A 24555-nucleotide genomic window follows, 5' to 3' on the forward strand; every position below is an offset into this window, starting at 1 on the left:
CAAAATCACTTTCCAGAACATTCTCCTTCATCATTCCTGGGTGGTGGAATGATGTTCACTATCTAGAATGCTGAATCACTGACGATTTTCAAGCGACAGCTGAAAACTAATCTCTTTCAAAACTTCTTGGCTTCACCGTAAAAATAAATAAATAATTATCTTTATTTATTTCTTCTTTTTCTAGCTTGTACTTTTTTGAACAATGTCTAAAACTTGGTATTACAAGCACTTCCTGTATCTGTTGGCCTCTTTCAGATAAATAACTTTTTGTGTCCCCCAATTGTAAGTCGCTTTGGATAAAAGCGTCTGCAAAATGACTAAATGTAATAAATCCATCAAGGCAGTTTAACTTGTTGATTATTCATAATATTGCCCTCTTCACTCTTCTTTTCTGAATCAGGATAGAAATAAGCACAGATCAAGGACCTTTTACAGGAAAGCTTCTTGTAAGGTTCTCTAAATGCTTCTAAACAAATATGTCTTGATTTTGATGAGAAGACAACAGTGCATGGACTTTTTCTCTGGAGGAAGTATTACCATGGACTGGTATTTTGGCTAGAAAGCAACAGTTTAAAATTAAATCACCTTAATGATGAATTTGTTTCTTACAAACAGATTCTTCACAAGATATTAATTGATGGACGTTATGTTGATTGAGGCATTTTTAGCAGGTTTTTTGGACTCAATTCTGATGGCACCCATTCACTGCAGAGGCCCATAACTGAGCAAGTGATGTAATGCTACATTTCTCCAAATCTGTTAAGAAACTGATTTACATCTTGGGTGATTTTCAGCAATTTTATTAATTTTAAGTTAACTATGTTTTTTAAACCCATGCAGACGATAAACTTGTGACATTTGTGAAGTTCTGACAACTGTCCCAAGTCTTTCAAGTTGTCTCGGGTCATGGGGCATGCTCATTGTTGTGTCCTGTACCGTTGAAAACATTAAATTCATAATAATATTGTCATAGTTATTTAAAGTACTGTATTACTGCCGAGCAGAACTTAAATAAGTCTAAATATGTCCAAATATGTCTTTCTTGTTAGAAAGAATTGTTTACATTTCTGTATTTTAACGTTGAGAAACATAACATGACCAAAATATTTTGGACTAAAAATACAAGCAATCTTTATACTGCATATAAATTAATATTCTAGAAGGTGTCAAGTCTAACATAAAGCTAAAATATGCCATGTGGTGCACCTGAATTTAGTTACTCAAGTCTCTCACAAATCACAATAATCAAATTTAATTTACATGACAGTCCGGTCACTTGTGTTTAATACAGTGTTAGTTCAGTTTTATTAAAATTAATAATTTCATTCCAAGCAGTCATCTAAAGGTACTGGTGGGAAATGGTTGCGTTTTCTTTACACGGACAGATGAGGGCGCCAGAAAGCTGGAGAAAAACCTGGGGAAAAAATATTCAGGGGCAAAAATGCGAACATAACGAACAATAGTAAATGCACCTGTTGCTCAATGTAGCTCCAGCTCTGGCCACACGGAGGCGGATCGGCCGCCTGCAGCTCTCCGGTGACTGACGGGAAAATAAAACCGCGTCCTGCGGGAGAAGTTAGGAACAGCGAGCATCTCGCCTTGGAATCTTAACAAAATTCTCATTCCAGTTTTCATATCAGCTGCAAAGCCACTGACTGCTGGACAGAAAGAGGGTAAGTGACCTTGAGTATTTTGAGCGCATGTAACGTTATTTGCTCATACGATGCTTGAAGAAATGTGTTTTGATTATCAGCATGTCCCAGCAAAAGTTGCTATGAGGGGTGCGAGAAACAAAACACCCATCTGCTTGCAATAACATTTACTGAATTCAGGTATGTCGATGTGATCAAATGTGGACTAAGACTAACTGTTGTGGACGGACGCGTTCACTCCGAATACACAATCACGAGCAAAGGATCTCAATACAAAATTAACAATATCTTAAATAAAGTTGTTTTATTAGGCAAATATGGTTCGTATTCTTATTCTAGCTTTAATGCAGAATTTCGTGGTGCACTCTGTTGATGTCTAGCTTCTGAAGTCAGTCTTCAAGGATGACTAAAGCACGGTGATCTTATATTACCATTGATGTCGCAAGGTTTCCGCGGATCCGCGCGCATTCCACCGATCGTCACCTTGGCAACAGTTCGTGAACGAATCTTCTTATGAGTCCGCCCTTTTCAATTAATTGAGTAAACCGCTTCACAATCAGCCCTGAACGAGTTGGTAGTGAATCAGTCTGTTCACAAACCGAGCTATTCCCTAGTCAACTCGCATTATAGCCCTTTTCCACTGATACTTTTTGCCGTATCATTTTCTCGCGTTGTCATTAGCAAAGCAAATTATCTTAATAACAAAATGGAAGAAATGTTCAAAATAAAACGAATTGGAATAAAGTTTACCACTATATAGTGGTTTTATCAACACACTAAAACGATGTCGTACTGCTTTATAGCAACTCTAAGCAATAAACGTGTTAAATACATATACTTTAAAAGGTAAAATAGCGATTATTGGATGCTGATGGATTTCTGTGTGGGGTTTATGAACCGAATCGTTGAATCGAACTGTTCAAAACACTAACGTTACTGAACTAGTTTTCGCGGGCATTTCACAACGAACTTTCAGAGTCAGACTGAGATGAGGTCGTGCAATCTCAAAAGAAAAATCGCGCTGATGAAGGAGAATTGTGTATTTCTGTATAATGTCCTAACACCGTACTAAACAACTAGTCGGTTAATTAAAACGTATATCAAAGCTGGTCTCTTCACACAGATGGAGGTACGTTGACTAAACTAATTCAAATTGATAGGAGTGTCTCTCTCCACTTTCCAAGCTGGTTACTACTCTCCTGAAATAATTGGACATGAAATATAATTTTTTATATAAATAGTATTGAAATCGATTTTAATTATTTTACTAATGTACCTGTTATTCTTAATAAATAATCCACTGCAAAGTGCAAAAAAAAAAAAAAAATCAAGCCAATATTTTAAAGCTGAACAATATAACTGAGGTAATTTTCACATAAAATTGGGAAATTTGGTGGGTTTGGACTTAAATGGTTTGGGAAAAAATAAGCACATGTATTAAAAGGCGAGATGAATTTTGCAATGTGATACGGGATTAAGTGTCGGATGTATACACCCTTGCTGTGGACAGTGGTGAATTTTGTGAAATATCTGACCAATGGAAGTAAAAATAAGTTCTGAATACACTGTTAACGAACATCCCGATGCCGCCCCCAAACTGCTCTTTCCTCTCAATAACAAACACACCAAAAATGACAGTGGTGAGAAAACAGCAGTTAAGAAAGCATCTGATTATACTGCTGTGTACAGGACAAGACTTAGGGGGGCGTGGGCCCCTGGGCTTGAGGTTATGTTTGGGCCCTTTACCTAAACTACAATTGCAGCTCAAATAGAACATCATTACAGAGTAACACAAAATACACAAACATATGTTTTGAGGTTCATAGATTATACAACATGTCTAGGCTATAGTCAAAGTTTAAATGTAATATTGCAAAAATTAAATAAGCTAATTTATTAAATACGAAACTACAGCCACCAGTAGGTGGCAGCAAGTAACTGTCTTAATGAGTGAGTTGAATCAACTGATTCGTTTAAAAATTATTCATTTGAATAATTTGCTGGTCTGTGTAATGCTGAGGAACAAAATGCTGTTGTTCGGAGACGCAGTGGTTCTGTTGTTTGTTCTGTTTTCTTTCTGACAGAGAAAGGCATCTCTCTGCCATATCTCTACTCAGGACAGAAGTGGCATCATCTGCATTGATCATGTAGCCATAGAGAATCTTGAGATGTGTATGTGACATTCTGCACGTTTGCTTAAAATGCAGTATTTTCCCATATTTATTCCCATACCAAAGCTGGAAGTTTTCTGTTGAGTCATGGTAGTGTTGTGTACAGGTAGGCATTGGCTGGTATGAGATTTTGACTGTACGATAACCTTAAGCAAAAATATCACGGTATTTTTGTTACAACTCTGAAATGTGTTATTATTAAATTACTGTAAAAAAAAAAAAAAAAAATCCCACTGGAAACAATATATTTTGTTTTTGAGCAACATACAGAACAGTAGAAACAGTAGAATTAGTTAATTTTTTTTCTTTGATTCTGAAAGAAAGACTGACAAATACTGACATCTTTAATTAACCTAAATCCGTAATTAAAGTTATTTAATTTTAGTTATATAATTCATATACATATAATTTATATAATTTCATATAATTTAGTTGTAATAATTATCATATACATAATTTGACAGAATGATTACCCAATTTGAAGCAAAAACAGAATGTTCTGACAAGCTTTGTGAAATTATACCACGTAAACTTTTCAGAAGACAGTCAGCTTCCCTCAGAAATACATTCATATAAACCCCCAAATAAATTTTCTTCCAATAGTTTGTGCATCATGAACAGTGAGTGATCTGCCTGTTACAGTATTTTTCTCTGTGTGTCCGTCTTCAGCATCTCTGGCCTGTGTTAACATACTTCATATTTTCACATAAATGACATTGTGCAAGTCCAGAACAGAGAGTTGCAAAAAACAGCCGGTTGCCGATCACGTACCGTATTTTCCGGACTATAAGTCGCCCTATTGTCATAGTTTGCTGGTCCTGCGACTTATAGTCAGGTGCGACTTATTTATCAAAATTAATTTGACATGAACCAAGAGAAAGTAACCAAGGGAAAACATTACCGTCTAAAGCCGCTAGAGGGCGGTAGACGGTAATGTTTTCTCTTGGTGCTTGGGACTAAATAAATGCGACTTATAGTCCAGTGCGACTTATATATGTTTTTTTCTTCATCTTGACGTATTTTTGGACTGATGCGACTTATACTTAGGTGCGACTTATAGTCCGTCGACATTACATTATTTTCGCACGCACAGCCATGCACCCCATGTTACTGGGCATGTGAACTCACACGCGCTCTCATCTGCGGTTGAGTACACTTTTGAAAGCTGTGCGAACATGGCTGCAGCAATGGTATAATGGAAAATATTCGTTGTTTTGAAACCATGACATTTTCAAATCGCGGTATACCTTGAAACCGGTAATCGGCCCATGCCTATGTGCAGGAATGAAAGAAAGGCCATTGCAAGGAATGTGTGTATCTGTACTTCATGTGCAGCATGAGTTGCTGACAGCTTCCAGCATCGTTCCTGTCATCCATTCCTGCACAGCAGCTGCAGTACTGCAGGCCATAAATAATGCGACATCTCTGCTAGCTGTTCATGCTGATTCCTTCATAAGCATATTTAGTAAATGTATAGTGTTGTCCTTTTTTGTGTAGTTCCTGTGTAGTTCAGCACGTCTTCCTGACACTTTTCTGCAGCATCTGCATAATGAGATAATGTAAATGCAAACATTGCTCACATGCCAATGTGTGACCCACTTTGCAACAAAAATGTGTGAAAGGGTAAAAAATCAACAGAAGAAAGAAATTATATTTTGAAGAAATATAATATGAAGCCTATTAGCATTATCCTAATTCAACTCATTTCTGTACTGTGAGTCAATTATAGCCAGTTATTAAAATGTGTTTTTACATTACAGTGTAGTGCATGTTGTATTTAGTTAATGTTTGTGTATTTTTATTTGTAAAAAAAAAAAATCTAAATTTTACTGTAAACTTTGCTGAAAAAATTATTTGCTGAAGCCAAACAAAATGAAACACTGGGCCGAAGGGCGAAATACAAAAAACATTGTTTCATGTATTCTGCCTTTTATTTTTTCACCATTGCATGAATTAAATAGCGAAAATGTTTTGTCCTGCTATTTTTTTTATTCTAGCAGACATTGTACTAACAAAGCACAGTTTAACTTAAAATTAATAAGTTAGTAAAATAATGTTTTGGACATTTTTAGACCCCCTTCTTCAATCAGACATGTGTTTTCTTACTGTACAAGTAAATGCAGCCTTGCTTAGCAGAAGAGACTTCTTTTAAAACATTAGAATGTATTACAGATCCCAATTTGAACACTGTGTGTGTGAATGTTAAATGTATTGTAAATTTTGTAATCACTATTATATTTAATCACATCACATCATTGTTCGGTACAATTTATTTTGTCTTTTCACTTATGTGATGTGTAAAACATGGATGGAAGTGCGGAATCCAGAAAATATTTAATGAGTAATTTAAAAGTAATCTTAAACTCTTTAAAAAAAAAAAAAAAAAAAAAAAAGAATAAAAACATAAGACTAGGTTAAATGTAAGATATGCTGAGGTGGGTAGAAACGAATTACATTTACTTCGTTACATTTACTTGAGTAATTTTTTGGGGTAACTAATACTTTTTGGAGTATATTTAAAGATGGGTACTTTTACTCTTACTTGAGTAAATTTTTTGGGGAAAATCTGTACTTTTACTTCGTTACTGTGGGCGATGCTCCTCTCGTTACTTTATCTTAATGCAATAAATGTTATAAATGCTTCTATATAATTCCGTTTATTCCAAACGCGCCGTGTACTTTTCTCTGGGCAATGAGCGGTGCTCATTCGCGAATGATTCATTCTTTTGAGTCAATTCTGTTCAAAGGCTTGATCAAACCAGTTGGCAAACGAGTGAATTGGTTCATGAATCAGTTTGAATGATTCGTTCAGTTCCCTGCCGCAAGCGCTGAGCGTCTGAAGCGGTTCACTCAAGTTGTAACGGAGATCCTTATTAGATGAACAACGCGTGTGCTGTCTACTGTTTAACAGGTAATAACTTGGGTTACATTTGATTACAGTACACGATACCACTGTGACACTAGTTTGTTGTACGTGTGTGGCTTATAACAGGGGAGCTTCCAAAAGACAAAGCATAGCCGATTAAGATTTGATTAATTTTAATACAATCACACCGGTGCAAGTACGTTCAGCGAGTCATATCATCAGCTGCTAAATTCAGATCTGTGATCGCTTGCTGGCGCTGAGCCACAGATAGATGCATTTTTACAGCACTGCGCATTATAACCAATCACACAAGATTCTGTTGAGCTTTTGAATGCAATGGCCAATCAGTGGCATGCAGATGAGTCATCGCTAAAATGCCGGTGCTTCCCAGGCGGCAAGGAAGTCGACCAGAAGTTGAAGTCGGCTGCGTGCTGCCATCTTGTAGCAGAACTTCACTTGCGTTAGCATTCGTATTGACTCCCATTCATTTTGGCGTCACTTTGACAGCGAATAACTTTACATCTGAGGTGTTTAAAGACTCCGTTTGTCCATTATTTATTTCTAAAGATACACGACAATGTATAAAGGGCTCCATTACCTTCTATGTTACATTATGGCCCCGTAGATACAGTTTTTGTAAAAAATAGGCTAACGATTGCGTCATAACCACTCGACTCTCTGTCGCATTACCGTACAGACAGGAGGAGAAGCTCGCAGGCAATTAACTTAATATGGCGCACTGGCGTTACATTTTAAAATACTATACAAAATAATTAATCAGAATACTTACTCCTGCTCACTCACGCCAAAGAACTCCCCGCTCAAGCTCGCCGTCTCTGCAAGATTAACGATGGCAGTTTGCACGCACAGCTACTAGAAGATTTACATCTGTCAGACAGGTTGCTGGAATCGTCAAGCTTCGTTTGAGTCTGCGCGTCAGAAACGGAAGTGCTAAAAAACGCTAAAACTGGGCTTCAATTGTCTCAGTTGAGTTCCAATGGGGTCGCTGTGTCCATTTCTTTTACTGTCTATGGTGCTTCCTTCACTCGCTCACTGACTGAATACCTCTTTCTGGCGAATTCTCTCGACAGAAACAACAAAGTGCAGATGTGTGTACGAATCTATAATTAAGATATTGATTTCACACTGGTAACAGTTTTAGTGATTTTAATGGGAGTTTCTGAGTGTGATTGAACTCTAGACTGTCAGTGAAAATGATCTTTAATAATGTAAATGTTATTTGCTCTCTTTCTGAACAATGAAAGATTAGTAGCAATTTTCTATATCACATTAACTTTCAATGTTAAATTCACATTTAATATAAAGTCAGTCGTATTAAAAATGTTATGGCAAGACACCTATATCTGTTACTTAAGTAAACAGACAGGGTTTTATAATAAATTACATAAATTGGAGTAAAGGCTGATGAAATATATACATTTATACTCACACACACACACACACACACATACATTACATACATTTTATCTATATATCTAAATAAAAATAGACTCAGTATATATGACCCAAAGTAAATAGTAACTAACTACTTGAGTAGATTTTTTTATCCGATACTCTTTTACTCTTACTCAAGTAACAATTTTTTTTACTTTTACTTGAGTACAGTTTTTGGGTACTCTACCCACCTCTGAAGATATGTATTTTTTGCATGCATCTGAATAAATGGCATGGTTTTGTCAACTACACACACTCAAGCACACAAATACTTATGGCATTCTTGATGTTTTCAGCATCTGCCATCTAACTATATGAGGACATGAACATATAAACTTAATCTCCAGAGCTGCTTTGAGATTTCACTTCAACAGCATCTCGCCATTTCATTGATAAAAACTTTTGTCATATCATACACACACACACACACACACAAACTCGAAAGGTCTTCACAACAACTCGTCAAAATAAATGTTTGGTTAAATTTTTTTGTCATACAAATTATGACAAAAAAATTATTACTATTATAGAGTCAAATGTACATCTCATATCAATAATAAAAAGATAATGTAATTATTAACCTAATCAGTGTTTTGATTTAAAGAGTAAAGGCCGTTTCACACTGACTGAGCGCGATGCTAAAAAGCACGGCGAAGCACTGATGAATATTTCTTTAACACCGAGCAGGAAACGATTGATCGCCTTCTGCTAATTCACGCCTGCATGCTAGGTGGTGCTAGATGCTAGATACATATCTAATATATGGATTGAACATCATCCACTGCTCAATATACAGCAGTAAATATAGCTAAATAAAGTTTGGTTCTACGTCAGAAGCACAAACTATCTATAATGCTTACAAAGAAAACATCTTAAAATATAAATATAAGTTCAATTAGCACCGAGTCACATTTGAAAATGTGTGATTATTAATGTTTTTGCTTAAATACCACTATAAACCATAATCAAGTGCATGTCATAACTTCCAGATATGGTCTGTAGTTGATCGTGATTCTATAATAGGCAGACATGCACTCTTTGTAGGCTATGTGTAATGATGCCACACTTCTTATTGTCACAAACATCCTTTATTGTTCTAAAATTACACTGAGGTGCACACAAAACACATACAGAAAATACATCATCATAATCATGTCTATTTGCTTTCATATTTCATGTGTGGAAAAATGTTTCACTCATTTTTTAAACAGAAGATCTAGAGAGTTAATGCGCTCTGACTCATAACACTCGCACACTTGGAAGAAAAAGGACACTCCAGATCACTCAATGATGAATTTAGAAATTATATTAAGAACGTTTGAGAATAAATCTGTTCTCAGATACCAAAGATAACAGGAACTCTGCATCCACTCTCTTCTCTCTACCGTGATACTCTTCTTCTTTTGTGCAACAGCAGTGATCTAAGCTCAAATCTGATTGGACGGCCTGCTTCATCGTGGAGCGACGGAGAAAAAATAAAACGATACACAAGATGAATTTCCCCTTTTCACTGTGAAAAGCCCTTAAACCTATCCAGCACTTTGTTTGCCAAAAAACTAAAGGAATTTTACTTAATTCTTTTGATGACTCTTTGAAAATTTAATTAAATTGTTAAAGTTTTATCCATTCATTTCTATCAAACTGTAAAAAGCAGAATCTAGAAAAAAAAAATTCTCACTAATCAAACAAATTTCATAGCGCCCTATAAGTGTTCAAATTCTAGTAAATTGTTAAAGTTTTCCAAATTCAACAGATTAGACACCCTTTTTGATTGTAATAATAATAATAATAATAATAGTAATCAAACAATTAAAATGTGAAAAACATGTGAAACACCAAACTTGGGAAAAAACTAAATCATTTTATGTTTATTTGTTGTATCTTACACTACTAACTTACTTTTTACTTTAATCATCAACCTCTTTTTTTCCAAACAAACATAAATTGACAAAAACATCATAAGCAGTTTGAATGGTCTCGGTTACAGTTCTGCTCCAAATATCTGATCTTGAGGGGTATAATTTCAAGGTCGTTTATCATGCGGGCTGCATTGTTTTGATTGCGATGGTGAAGGAATGTATGAATAGGAATATTGCTCCCACCCTCAGCCCTGCCACACAAAGCCTCTCTTTGACTGGGGGCCTGGAGGGAAACCCACTCCCACTCTGTCTGGTACAGCATACACAAATCTTGTGTTGTGATCAGACTCTGTGGTGAGTGTGTGGCTGTGGAGAGAGGGGTGGGTGAACAGGTATAATGTCATGATCAGAAGGATGTTCTTCTATCTGCTCTCAACAGCCTGAGCATCTCCATAAGGGGCTGTGTTTAACAGGTGCCCATTAGTGCAGTAGAGGAGGGGGACAAGACTACAAAAGATTCAATGGTAGACAGTCTCTCTACCCTTAAGAAAAGATTGATTAATTGGTGATCTAACTAAAAAGGTCAAACACTCAGGCAAACAGTGGATATTAAGGCTGTCACTTTTGAGAAAAATCTAATTTGAACAGATATCGAATATCATGCAATTATTATCATGCTGAATGGTTGCTAATTTGCTATGTTGTAGGGTGTTCTGCATCATTTTTAGGTGCTGGATGCACAAGCTGTGCAAACGTTAGTTGCGATATAAATGGAAACAAAGTTACTACTTTTAAACTACTAAATATTTTTCTGTTGCACCAATAAACTTAGCTGAAAATCTTCATTAATAAATATAATTTCTTATGTTTTTTTTTGTTGTTGTTTTGCAGTATTTACAGCTTATTACGTTTAATGATTAATAACTGTGTGTTAGTAGGAACTTACTACATGAGGCAAGCAGGATAAACTCAACAGCATAAATTCACATAACGGTAATTTCAACACAGCTTCAGTGCACAAAGAACAAACTAGCTAGTTTTGTGGAGGTGCTTTGCTTTTCATTCTAGCACTTTAGTGCATGCATGTGTGTACTGAAGCGTGTGTATGCCAGCATGTTTATAAAGACTGAATTCCTGAGATTGCTGAGCCGTATCCTGAAGATTATTTGTAACTGAATTGTGACTGGGTGATTGTTTAAGAGACCAGACCCAGTGACCTGCTTTCTTTCCAACACAGTTATCCGGTTACAAATTAGGGGGTCATCGTGTATTTGCGCATTTACACTAGTTTTATACTAGCTTTATTTATATATATATATATATATATATATATATATATATATACACATTTGCAGTAATACCCCCACCTTGTGCAGCTGTACATGAGTATCCCTGGGACATCAGTGCTGTTGGAGCACGTCTTCTCAACAGCAGGACATAAGTTACATTTTTTTGAACAGTTGTTTGAAATGAATTGAATCATTATTTAAAATAATCTTGGAGATTTTTGAATTGCCTAAATCATAAATGCAGCCGGGTTGAAGCCTGCAGTGATGTTTTTCTTTTGTTATGTCAGCCGTCCCCTCTGCATATATATATTTTCGAGAAAGTTGCACTCCTGTTGCTGTTTGTTATTCTGCACGAAACCTCATGCCAATAAATAAGAAATATTGCTGACTTGTGCGTTTCCAGCGCTCTCTTTATGTCCTTTATTTGACGTTGAAAAAGGATATGTCTTTTTTTTTTTCACATGGAAAATCGATTTTACAATCGATTCAATTAACACTTATGTCTTAAAAATCGAAAATGATTTTTCCACAAAAGTGACAGCCCTAATTTCCAGTTTTTGTTTTCAATTCAGTAATGTGGTTACATGTCCACTCGCTCTGATTAAAAAAGGAATAAACCACCCCTTACAATCCGATCAAAATTTTAGTCTGATTGGGCCAATTTAATATGATTGACATGTTTACATGTGACTTTTTTTATTCTGATTGTGCTTCTATTCCTATTATGATCAGATTAGTAGGGTCCATGTAAACAGCCATTGTCACATGCCTTTTAAAAAAATAACAAAAACGTTATTGACCAACTGATGAGTAATAAGTAGGGATGGGTATCGTTAAGGTTTTAACGGTATTACTACTCTTACCAATACTGCTTAACGATTCGGTACTTCGTGTTGTGTGTGTTTTTTTTGTTTTTTTTTTTATGAACAAGTTGAGAACAGAATTACATTTCTTTATTTTTTTAATGTAAAATTAATAAAACAATTATTTGTAGTGCAAGAAACAGCCATGTTTGAACAAATAGCTATTATACAAAAACAAATGAATGTAAAACAAATGAAATAAGGTATATTTCTCTGCTAAAGAACATACAGTGGTACAAAGCAACATGGGTGGGGCATGTAGGTAGGCTGCAAAAGGACTCTTTAGCCATTTTTTGAAGAAAGATTAACATATTTGCAAACCAGGGAGATTTTACATTTATTTTAAATGACATGAACAACGTTGATTCAACATGATTTTAGCATATATATCTGACGTAGATGGGGCAACAACCAGAGACGAGCTAGCTGGGCAATAGAAAAATTAGCATTTCTCTGTCTGCACAATGAACTTTTGAAAGATGCTTTGACAGATTGCTTTTGTTTCCGCCATCACATGCAAAAATTATGTTGCACTTTGGATCGTTTTGCTCTCTCCGCCATCGTCACTCTTTATTATTAAGTGGGAGTTTTCGCACTGTTATGCGTGTGTGTGCGCCCACTCGTTCTTGTTGTGTGTGTGTGTGTGTGTGACTGACAGACAGCCTCCGCGGCGTGCATGAGAGATCTCGCAGATCTCACAGACAAACGTCTTAATATGATCTCACATTAGAAATGTTTGTTGAGATAAAATGTGCACGATAACATTATTAAGCAAAAATACATAGTACATTTTTTTTTTTCTCCAGTACCGAAAGCAGAACCGATACCGTCAGCTCTTACTGACACAACGGTCTTTCATAATTTAGCCCCGTGGCCAGTTTAATACCGGGTTTCGGTACACATCCCTAGTAATAAGTTCAGCAAGTTTTTCCTCGCACTTTGGACTTTGAACTAGGGCTGGACGATTAATTGAAAAGTAATCAAAACCGAAATTTAGAACCTCTAACTGACGTAATTTTCCCATGTCGGTTATTTCGGTTATTTTCTGTTAATACTTCCCCCTTAAAAGCATACTAGCGTGTGTGTAGCCACATGCTTCTGCCAGTCAGTGGTTCAACACATAGTGATGGCACGCAAGCGGTGAGCCTTGAGTCTTCACTAAACTTTGTCAGTTGTAGGGCTGGGCGATATGACGAAATATATCGTCTGGACGATAGAAAATGTCTATCGTTTTATATAAGGCTCTATCGTTTACGCCACGATAAGGCGTTTACGGCCCATGCACGCTGCAATACATAAACAAACATGGAGGAAGACGGTAGTAGACGCGGTTCAGACCAGGGTAATTCTCAACAAGATGACCAGCCAACCCAAACCGAGGAGCTTGTACCTAAAAGAGGGGCGACTTCTGTTGCATGGACGCCTAAAACGGATGAAAAAGTTGAAATGTTTTTAACTCGAACTGGAAAAAACGGGCGCGTCGCACCGCGCTTCCATTATGACCGTGCATTAGAGCTGAACGATTAATCGTTAAAAGATCGCGATCTCGATTCAGACACCCTCTCGATCTCATTTCTAAAAGACAACGATTCCCCGAGTCTGTTAAACCTTTGACAAAGTCTTACCGGATCATTCAAATCCGTGCGCGCACTGCCGCTGACACAGAGAGAGCTCTTACCATGTTTGGTTAAGAAACATCTTCACAAACAGTCTTTTCAACTACACAGTATTATATCTGTCTTACAGTCATTTATATTATCACAGAAATACTGGGATAAAGTTTATAGTTTAAATATGAACATTGATGTCTATATGGCAGCGATCAAAATATAACAAATCCCCTTTTGAAAGTACTGCGCTTTAAATAACGTTTGTGTCGATTGCATTGTTTCACCAATAGGTGGCGACAAGTGTCTTAATTTATTTGTCAATGAATTAATTTTTCATTCAAGAGAATCGTTCAAAAACGCTGATTCATCCAGAAATGAAACAAGTGTAGTAGGTTTATGAGTGAGTCGTTGAATCAGTGATCTAAACAACTTTTTCATCATTCTAATATTAAAAAAACTGGGGTTTTAAATATATTATATATACACTACCAGTCAAAAGTTTTTGAACCATAAGATGTGTAATGTTTTTTTAAAGTCTCTTCTGCTCACCAAACTAAATGTATCTGATCCAAAGTACAGCAAAAACAGTAAAGTTTTGAAATATTTACCATTTAAAATAACTGCTTTCACTTGAATGTATTTTAAAATGTAATTTATTTCTGTGGTGTGCAGCTGTATTTTCAGCATCATTACTCCAGTCTTCAGTGTCACATGATCTTCAGAAATCATTCTAATATGCTGTTTTGCCGTTCAAAAAAAACATTATTATTATTATTATTATTATTATTATTATGTTGAAAACAGATGAGTAGATTTTTTTCAGGTTTCTTTGATAGAAAGTTCAGAAGAACAATAATTGTGTGTAATAGAAATATTTTGTTATAAATGTCTTTGTCACACTTGATCAATTTAAAGAATCCTTGCAAAATAAAATAATTAATTTATATACTTGTGATAATGATAATGTTAATAGTAATAATAATAATAAAGAATCGTAGGAGAATCGTGATCTCTATATGAGATCAAAAAATCGTGATTCTCAATTTATCCAGAATCGTGCAGCCCTACCGCGCATACCGCGCGCCTACATTGGAAATAACGAACTTGAGCGTGCAAAATACGCAATACGCACGGCTTTTACCCGTGGCACACCATATAGCCATAGCTCCTGCAGATGGAAGGAGATCACTTCTGCTGTTGCCAAGCATATCTACACGAACGGTCGATAATAGCGGGTTGAAATATTTTAATGGCAGGTGTTAACATGACCAACAGTCTTGCTTGAAAAAAGGTTCTAAATAAAATAAATATTTAGTCCATACTACCTTTATTTGTTTTGTATATAATTTCAAACTGCATTTCCACATTGCAATTTTATATAGACTATTCATAAACTGAATTAACAGAAAAATTGCTATATCGTTATGTATATCGTTATCGGGATATCAAATGAGCTATATCGGGATATGAAATTTTGGCCATATCGCCCAGCCCTAGTCAGTTGTATTTGTTTTATGGTTTGGACATTCAAGCGATTAGACGATCGGATATGTATTATTATATCGAGCTCCCATGTTCAAACTGCTGCATTGTGGCACGAAAACTCATAGCTGTGAAGATCACGCGCACAGAGGAATGCAGTTGTCAGCGCTGTCCTGTGATTTGTCACTGAAGTGTCTTAAAATCTCAAAACTTATTATAGCATATTTTTCTACTTTTGAAGGAACTAGGCTATGTACAACTCCCAGCTTCACAGTAATATAGAGACGGTATGACTAATTCACACACGCAATCACTCGATCGTACTGGTACTGTTTACCTTTAATCTTTATTTATCTCTTACACCGAGCAATAATATGTAAGAAATGTTACGAACATAGATAAAATAATTGCTGATAGTGAGCTATGATCGTTCTTTAAAATATCCTACCTTTAATAGTCGATCTCAACCGTCTGGCTGAGGCCAGTCTAAAAAGACGCTCAGGACAGTTGACAGAATGCTGCTGCGAGTCGACACGAAAGCGTATAATTTTCACGTGTTATTAAGCTTGCAAATTTAACCATTCAAAAGACTTTAAAGCATTCAAACACAAGACGCGGAAAAGCTGAATTGAGTAGCTGGTTAATCGGGCGCTGTGCTCGGTGCTCGGTGAAGAGAGAGCCGTGCCTCACAGACAGCAACACTGAACCGACCTCTCTTTGGCAAAGTTGTCCTCCTGCACCTCAACGAACAAAAACAAATCGCAGTTTAAACAAACAGAAAAGGATGTGTAAAAGCCTACTTCAGCACCGCAGTGTTCAGGGCTCACGCAGAGAGAGGCGTCTCAAAACACTTGAACACCGAATTTGTCTGTTTTTGCTCTTATACCGACAGATACATAAAACATATGTGAAAATACCCGTCTTGGATAGTATGCTCGAAAAAACTGTCAGTTATGTCTTAAGTTAAAGTAAACAGTTGAGAGAAAAATCGTATGTGTATTATAATGGATGCATTCATTGTCTCTTAAAGTGACCGCGCCTAATAGGGCTTGGGCGCCACATTGCATTCTTGGACGTGGCGGGCATGTTGATGAACAAACAGAACGAACATACAAATTAAACACTTTCAAACAGGGACCACTGGTACAACCCCATCCAGCCCTACTTTGCATTTACATTTATTCATTTAGCTGACGCTTTTATCCAAAGCGACTTACAATTGCTATATATGTCAGAGGTCGCACGCCTCTGGAGCAACTGGGGTTAAGTGTCTTGCTCAGGGACACATTGGTGTCTCACAGTGGATTCGAACCCGGGTCTCCCACACCAAAGGCATGTGTCTTATCCACTGTGCCAACTCCACCCCATACCCTGGCACAGCGAGCTCCTGCAGCGCTATTTGAATACATGCAATTCGTGCATGCATTAGAAAATATAATATAACTGCTAATCATTATTTGCTAATCGTTTGAGAATTTTTTGCGATTTCAAGCTTCATACAGTAGCCTAACCATCTGCTTTAGACAACTTTTCTTCTCATTGGAGACATGTGATGCAGCACAAAACAGTTTCTCGCTGCCGGTGCTTCGTGCTTGTAATGATTTCTGCATCTTTCTCTGATAGTTTTATATAATTTCACTGACGACATGTTTGCTGCATTAGTGCGTGCCTCTATTTGATCTCTTGAGTCATTGTTCACTACATATTTTTTTCAGCCTTTTCGCTTATTCGGCCAAATGCATAAATATATTTTTTTGCTGTTTTTGGTTGCTGAATAGCATTTTGTGGATCAAGAGTGTGTTTACATGCACTCTCTTAATGCGATTATAATGAGATTTTGTCAATATTCTGATTCAACTTTACCTCATGTAAATTAAAATAATCTAAATAATGCGATGAAGCTTATAATCGTAACAAGCATAATGGTATTAACTAAGGTGGTGTACACTGATTTTAATCAAAATATACATGCATGTAAATACGTTAATCGCAGTATTACAGCTCTGACCAAAGTGCGCATGTGCTCGTGACATACATGAATGATGTGACACGGAAACAGCGAGTAGTACATGACAGCAGTGTAGGCAAGCGAATTGCCATCACATTTATATGGTGACTAAAAAGCATAGAATAGACTACACCCATACAAAAGTGTTTTGCATTACACGTAAATAAATTAAAATAGCAGCCAGCAATGCACCTGCTCTTTCTGAGTCCATCATTTGTAATATGTAATGTGTAGTGGGGTGTGTGAATAATGGCAGTAAAAAATAACTAGAATTCTTAGCGAATAATAAGAATAATGGAAATTGGATAATGGAGTAAAGAGCTTTGCTCTTGACATGTAAACATCATAATGCGATTAAGTCCTTACTCTGATTATTGGAAATAATCGCATTATTAGTGCGCATGTAAACGTAGTCATAGCTGCATGTATTTTCACAGCTTTAAATAGAGGCTGACAGTCTAGGAGCCTGTTGTGCTTGCCCAGATAAAGTCATTGGGATTGTATTTGAGTATTAGTGGTTTGGTCAGACCTCTGAAGTGTCTGTGAATGTTCTTCCTGTGGTATCTTAGCGATGCTCAGCTCTGGAATGTGAAGACGGGTGTGAAGTGCAGCTGTGTTGTCGCCTCCTTAGCGACTGAGATGCCATTGGCTGCCTGCCTCATAATGCCTTCTGATTGGCAGGAACTATGATCCGTTTGGATCACTGACTGATGATAAAACAAACAAGAGGCCCAAGACAGCGATCTTTCTTTATAAAGTTTTGTTTTTGATTGCCAGATTGTTGTTCATTACTGTGTCTTGTCAGTATTTTGGCAACAGAAATTCTGAATCAAGCCGTTTCATACAGGAGATTGCTGCATGATTTCATAACTTATAACCTTGCCGTATAACCAAGATAAACTAAAGACAGTCAATCCTGCATGAGACAAGCTGAGTAAAATACATTCTGTAGTCCTTTCTGAGAAATAGCTGAACACATATCATTCTTGACAGGGATTCATGTTCGCAGAGTTTGTGACTGAAAGTGTGACATTTTACACTCTTTAATGAAAGATGGAGTCTGGCAGATACGGGTTTAACACATTACAGATTAACAGAGGTTTAGCTTTACTTGGAGGAAAACACTGGCAGAATTGTTTTGGAGACAATTTTACTAACACAGGGTTTTCCTTAAAAAAAGTCTTTAAAAGACTTAAATTTAGTTGCATCAAATTTAAAGCCTTAAAGAGTTTTAAATTGTACAGGAAAGTCTTAATTATGATTTCAAGAGGTCTTAAATTTGGGGATAGAAAGACCAGAATTGAGATATGACAACTAAATTTCAATAGGCTAACGTTATGATTTTATTAAATAAAAATAAGTACTGCGCGTTAGATGTCCGGTGCTGGTCTGCTTTGTGTTCTGCTGTTACCAGGGAAACCAATCGCTCCACCTGCTGGCAGAATGAATGAGCATTTTCAATACTGTTGTTTTGTTCAGAGTTCAGACCAATGTGACAATCGACCCATGTTTTTACCTTGCACACACGCAGAGCTTTAAATTTGAACTTGAGGATTGATAAGAAGACAATGCATTATCAAAATAATAAATGATTCAGTTTAAACGCCATGATTCACTTAACAGTGATTTGCTGCCACGTACTGGCAGTTTTAATTCCACATTTAAGGTACCTTTTCATTTTTTATATAATTTCAACAATCAGTTTTCAATGTTTTATGTTTAAAATATCAAAACATTATTTATGTATTAAAGAGCCCGTAAGATGAAAATTCTAAGCTTCCTATCACTGTTTATAAGTCCTGTACATTAGGTTTAAATCAATCCAAGGTTAAAAAACATTGTCATTTTGTCAAAATATCATTTTAAAATTACCTCAATTCTCAGAGATCCCCAAACGGTTCGCACAAAGCTGTTCAAAAGATTCAGTTTCCTTAAACCCCACCTTTCGGTAGCATACTGTGTTCTGATTGGTCAACTAACATGCAAGCAGATTGGATTGGTTGTTCGCACACACCTCCACGGTAAACTATGCGTTAGCATCTGTTTGGGGTGAATTATGTCTTATTCCTCTCACCGCGAAGCAAACAGTAAAATAAAAAACTTGAACAGTCTCGCTGCTTTTTCTTCTGTGTGTGCGTATTCAAGCCGCACGCTTCAGTTTGAATCTGAATAGCGCGTTCAGCGTGGGGGCGTGGTCACATATAACGAAGGGAGACAGACATCGCGTTGTTTTCATATGGATTACTTTATCACAGAATATCTGTTTTCGGCAGCACTTGTTTAGTTTTAAATTAGACATGTCAAGCTTTCTATAGATATCTCTCTCATGTCTCTTCGTTGAGTATTCACTGAGTTACACTTCATTTTAATGACGTGTTTGTACATGACGATCAGCGCAGAGAGGCTGCAGACAGCACACATACTGATAAGACGCTCGGGAGAAAACAGACACGTAACTTCATAATCATACTTCGCGTTGTGAAATAAAGTTGGTAATGAACCATCTTTTATGGCCAAACGCTTTGAAAATCCCGCTGTACTCACCGAGATTAGAAAAGCAGTCATCAGTGAAATGTTGTGAACACAACAAAAGGGATTTGTTGTACTGCTCTGGTATTGTGGTAAAAATGAATTTTAGCCATTGGTTCCTCTGATCTTCATTCGTTGGCAGTGAAAATAAAACAAACTTGTCTTTACAATTAAAAACACACCGTCTCCTCGACATGATGCTATCACACCAACCAGAGCGTCTGTGTGGGGGGTGGGGCAGGTCAGAGTTCCGTTTCTCTCAAGACGGTAGGCGGAGATTATTATGCAAAGTGTTCCTAGTGACGTACATAGAGATGGGCAAAAGATTTGAAATCTATAACGACTCGTTTCAGCGATTCAGAGTCGACTCCTTACTTTAGAAGCCAATAACTTTATAAATCGTGTACTTTTTGGTTTAATTATTTGCACATTGTTTACACAGATGGACAGCTACATAATACACTGTAATACAGGTAATTTTTGATTTCCCATCTGTGTGGCTCTTTAAAAGTTAAATTATTCCATGTCCCTTGGAGCTGCATTAAACAGTGTGTAAATGCATCCAAATGACACTTCTAATGCCGCTTCTGTGTTTCCTCAGCATTGCAAAGATCAGTTTTTATTGATACTGATTTCATTTGCTTGATAAAAGCCCACATGCAAGAATTTGACTGAAAAGATGGTGCACACTTTTAGAAAAAATGGCTTAAACGTAAAAATGGACATACAACTAGTTGGCAATGATTAATTTCTATTATTTGCACAATTAGAGATAAGATATCAGCACAATAACACACTCTATAGCAAAATATTATCTAATTACCGTTATCGATAAAATCCCAGAAAATTATCGAAATACCATTTTTTTGTCAATATACTGTAGCATACCCCTAATTTATATTATTTAATTGACATAATATTTTATCGATAATAATTGTTAAAATGAATATAATTAAAACTTTTGACATTTTCTTAAAAATGGTTTAAAGGATGAAATGTAAAGTTTAGCATTTTATAAAACATTTTGTTTTTGTGAAAACCTGTATCTGAACTGTAAATTATGCTTTTTACAGTAATTTTACAGTTTAATATGGCACTATAGACATTGCCCAACCCCGCTCATATGGTATTCATTTTATTTGTGCAGTTCTTAAAAAGGTCTTAAATTTTAGCTTAAAAATCCTGCAGAAACCTGCTAACAGCCTGGAATTCCATCCAGGTTCACTTTAGAGGCATAAGCCATTTTTTACGCATGCAGAATATTTGAAAGGACTAGTGAAAATGAAAATCCTGACTTTACTTATTCAACTTGCTTATTAATTTACTTCGTTCCAAAGTGTTTTGCTGCATTTTTGTGTGCAAAACAAAAGGAGAAATTTCAAGATGGGCTTTAAAAAGAGAGAAGTATTCGAAAGAGAACAGTTTGAGGGTAAACACACTCAAGCATCATATACTCACAGTCATCGTGTTGTTCCATGTCATGTTATATATTTTTTTCTGTTTACATTTTTCTGGACTGTAATTTTTTCCTATTTAAATTTTTCTGAATTCCATTTAAATGGAGTAATTTTTTTGTATTTTGTGTGTGCGCGTGCGTGTGTTTTATTATTATTATATTTAATTTTATTTCATAAAATTTAATTTCAAGTATCAAAAGTGTTTTTTATTTATTTTTTATATATTTGATAAAATATTTAGATAAAAAATATATTATAATCAAATATTTGCAGTCTGGATATTGTTTGGAAAAAAATCATACTAATAATTAAGATTTATTTTTTTGTGAACTATTTCTCTCTCTTTTTTTATGTTATAGTTTCGGAAGTCTAAGTATAGCCCTAATGCCCTCAAATAAAAATGTGCAAAGATCAATGAAAGTTTAAATACAATGAAACATTTTTTTTTTTCTTGTATTGTCTCTCACTCCCTCTTTTCCTTTTTCCCCTTAATTTATCTTCCTCATAGTTGTCTTTCTTCACTACTTTGATCACTTTCCTCTTTTTCAGGAGCATGTCAAGTCATCGTGGTAACACAGGGCAGGGACAGCGTGCTCAAGTTTGAGCCTGTCCCAAGATGCACCAGCTGTTCCGTCTGGTGCTGGGACAGCGAGACCTGTCCCGTGCAGGAGACCTCTTCTCTCTGGATGACAGCGAGATTGAAGTCTGTCTGTCTCAAGCCCTGGAGGAAATCAAAGTCATATCCTGTTCACCGGTGAGTACTCTGATCCCAAAATAGTAAATTCATGACACAACATTCTTAAATAATTTTAAAGAACAAAAAAAAAAAAAAACATAAACAAAGGCCTTCTAGAATTTTACTACAATGGTGTTGTTTTTTCCAAACAAGACCAAAGCTTAAACAGTCAGGTTAAGATTAGACAGGGCGGTAAAAGAAAAAGGAATACTTCTGGCAGGTCAGAAAGCAGAGAAGGAAAACAGAAGATATCAGAGAATCTTCAAGTCACACCTTCACCTCTGAGTTGGAGAGACATCCAGTCACGCTGACCAGGCTGGACCTTCTCATCAAGAGAATTCAACTATGAGTCAGTCAGGACATTACAGTTAACATAAGTAGCCCAATACAAAATAAACACTTTCTAAGGGACTGAAAATTAGCACTGGTGAGTATATGAAATGGTTGGCTAGTATCTATCATAATATATTATTTTAGTTAAACTTGTTTTTGCAGTTTGTCACAAAGATCTTTTGAGTGTGAGTGTGTATTTGACTTTTTCTTTTCTCAAATTAAATGGTGAGAAAATTGTGAAGTGAATCTTAGAGCAGCTCAGAGCAATTTCATATGGATTGTCCTCATATATTAAGTAGGGGTGGCACGGTTCGCTGAAAAAAAATCAGAAATCAGGTTCACCCCACACAGGGTTCGGCACTCGCTGGTACCGCGGTTCAACTTTTAAATCTGACAAAGCATCTGTATGGTTTGCTGGTTTGTTATAAATAGCACGTAAAACAAACTGGGTTCAACTAATATATGTTTCTGTTGATGGATGCGCATTCTGGATTACCAGACATTACAACAATAGCGATGAGGACAAAAAAAAAAACCTGGACAAACAATTCACTCTTGATCAATGTAAATTACTGCTGGAATATGAGCAGTCATTTATTCCGTCATCACCTGGGTGCTGATAGCGTGCACGCACAGATGAGACCTGAACAGCACACGTTAATATGTGTTTAAACTAAACTCATTTAAGCTTTGTCAGTTAAAACATTTAAGAGCCAGAGGACGCGAGCTCGCGCTTGCAGTGAGAAGATTTGTGCATGCACGCAAACCCGCACCTCAGAACGCACGCAAATATAAGCTTTCTCTGAAGTATTGTGTTTAAATGGACAAATTCACACAAAAAATATGTAAAAATGCCCGTCTTGGTAAGTATCCTACAGCAGACAAGGCGGCAAGGAAATTGACTGGAAGTTGAAGTCGGCCGCGTGCCGCCATCTTGTAGCAGAACTTCACTTGCGTTAGCATCCCATTGACTCCCATTCATTTTGGCGTCACTTTGACAGCGAATAACTTTACATCTGAGGCGTTTAAAGACTCCGTTTGTCCATTATTTATTTCTAAAGATACAAGACAATGTATAAAGGGCTCCATTACCTTCTATGTTACATTATGGTCCCGTAGAAACAGTTTTTGTAAAAATAGGCTAACGATTGCGTCATAACCACGCGACTCGCATTGCCGTACAGACAGGATGAGAAGCTCGCAGGCAATTAACTTAATATGGCGTACTGGCGTTACATTTTAAAATACTATACAAAATAATTAATCAGAATACTTACTCCTGCTCACTCACGACAAAGAACTCCCCGCTCAAGCTCGCCGTCTCTGCAAGATTAACGATGGCAGTTTGCACGCACAGCTACTAGAAGATTTACATCTGTCAGACAGGTTGCTGACGTCATCAAGCTTAGTTTGAGTCTGCGCGTCAGAAACGGAAGTGCTAAAATACGCTAAAAATGGGCTTTACTTGTCTCAATTGAGTTCCAATGGGGTCGCTGTGTCCATTTCTTTTACTGTCTATGCAGCAGACATACCCGGCTGAACGTATGCTACTGGATCAGTGCATTCTCTTAAAGTGACAGTCTTTATATTAATCGAACAGCAACAATAAAGAAATCACTCACTGCTCTTGATTAAAAAGCTTTTATAACTTTAATAAAGAATAATCTTTTTTATGCAGTCCAATATGCAATGCTGTTTTACATTTGATTACTTTATTCAATTTCTGTACTTAAAAACTTAGAAAAAGCTAGACCTGCCTAAAAAAAAAAAAAAGAAACCCAACTGAAAATCACTGTTTATTGTTTGTATCTTTACTCTATTATATTTATTTGTGCTGTTGCTTTTAGTTGGATAGAATATTATTATTATTATTCTTTAATTAGAAAGTATAGTTTTTCCATAAACATAGGACATACCAAACTGTACCGAAAACCGTGACTCTAAAACCGTGAAACAAACCGAACTGTGAAAAAGTTGAACAGTGCCACCCCTAATATTGAGACAGAACCATGAGTGTTTTATGTGTTTGAGTTTGTGTAATAGACAAAAACTTAACACTCATTCACAGAGAGACATGCAGACTTATAATGGACATGCACTGACTGGCTGTTATTGCAGTTATTTCTGTTGTATGACAGGCTGTTAGATTAATCTACATCGAGTTAAAAAGACCAGAGCTATCATATTTTATTGCAATCTCGATATGATATTGTTTATTGCTCAGCCCTACTCATAATAAACATTT

At 36.3% G+C, this 24555-nt stretch overlaps 1 protein-coding gene across 1 annotated transcript in view; it reads left to right on the forward strand.

The window, feature by feature from the left end:
• Positions 1-184: 184 nt before the first annotated feature.
• The window catches only part of veph1 (ventricular zone expressed PH domain-containing 1), a 146859-nt gene continuing 122488 nt past the window's right edge, over positions 185-24555 (forward strand). Inside the window, exons 1-2 of the mRNA XM_026287911.1 lie at positions 185-1673; positions 21791-21995. Coding sequence (XP_026143696.1) covers positions 21858-21995 — 138 coding nt within the window. The 5' untranslated portion in view covers positions 185-1673; positions 21791-21857. The remainder of the gene's footprint in view (positions 1674-21790; positions 21996-24555) is intronic.

The sequence above is a fragment of the Carassius auratus genome, chromosome 18, assembly GCF_003368295.1.
Source record: "Carassius auratus strain Wakin chromosome 18, ASM336829v1, whole genome shotgun sequence".
Lineage (NCBI taxonomy): Eukaryota > Metazoa > Chordata > Actinopteri > Cypriniformes > Cyprinidae > Carassius > Carassius auratus.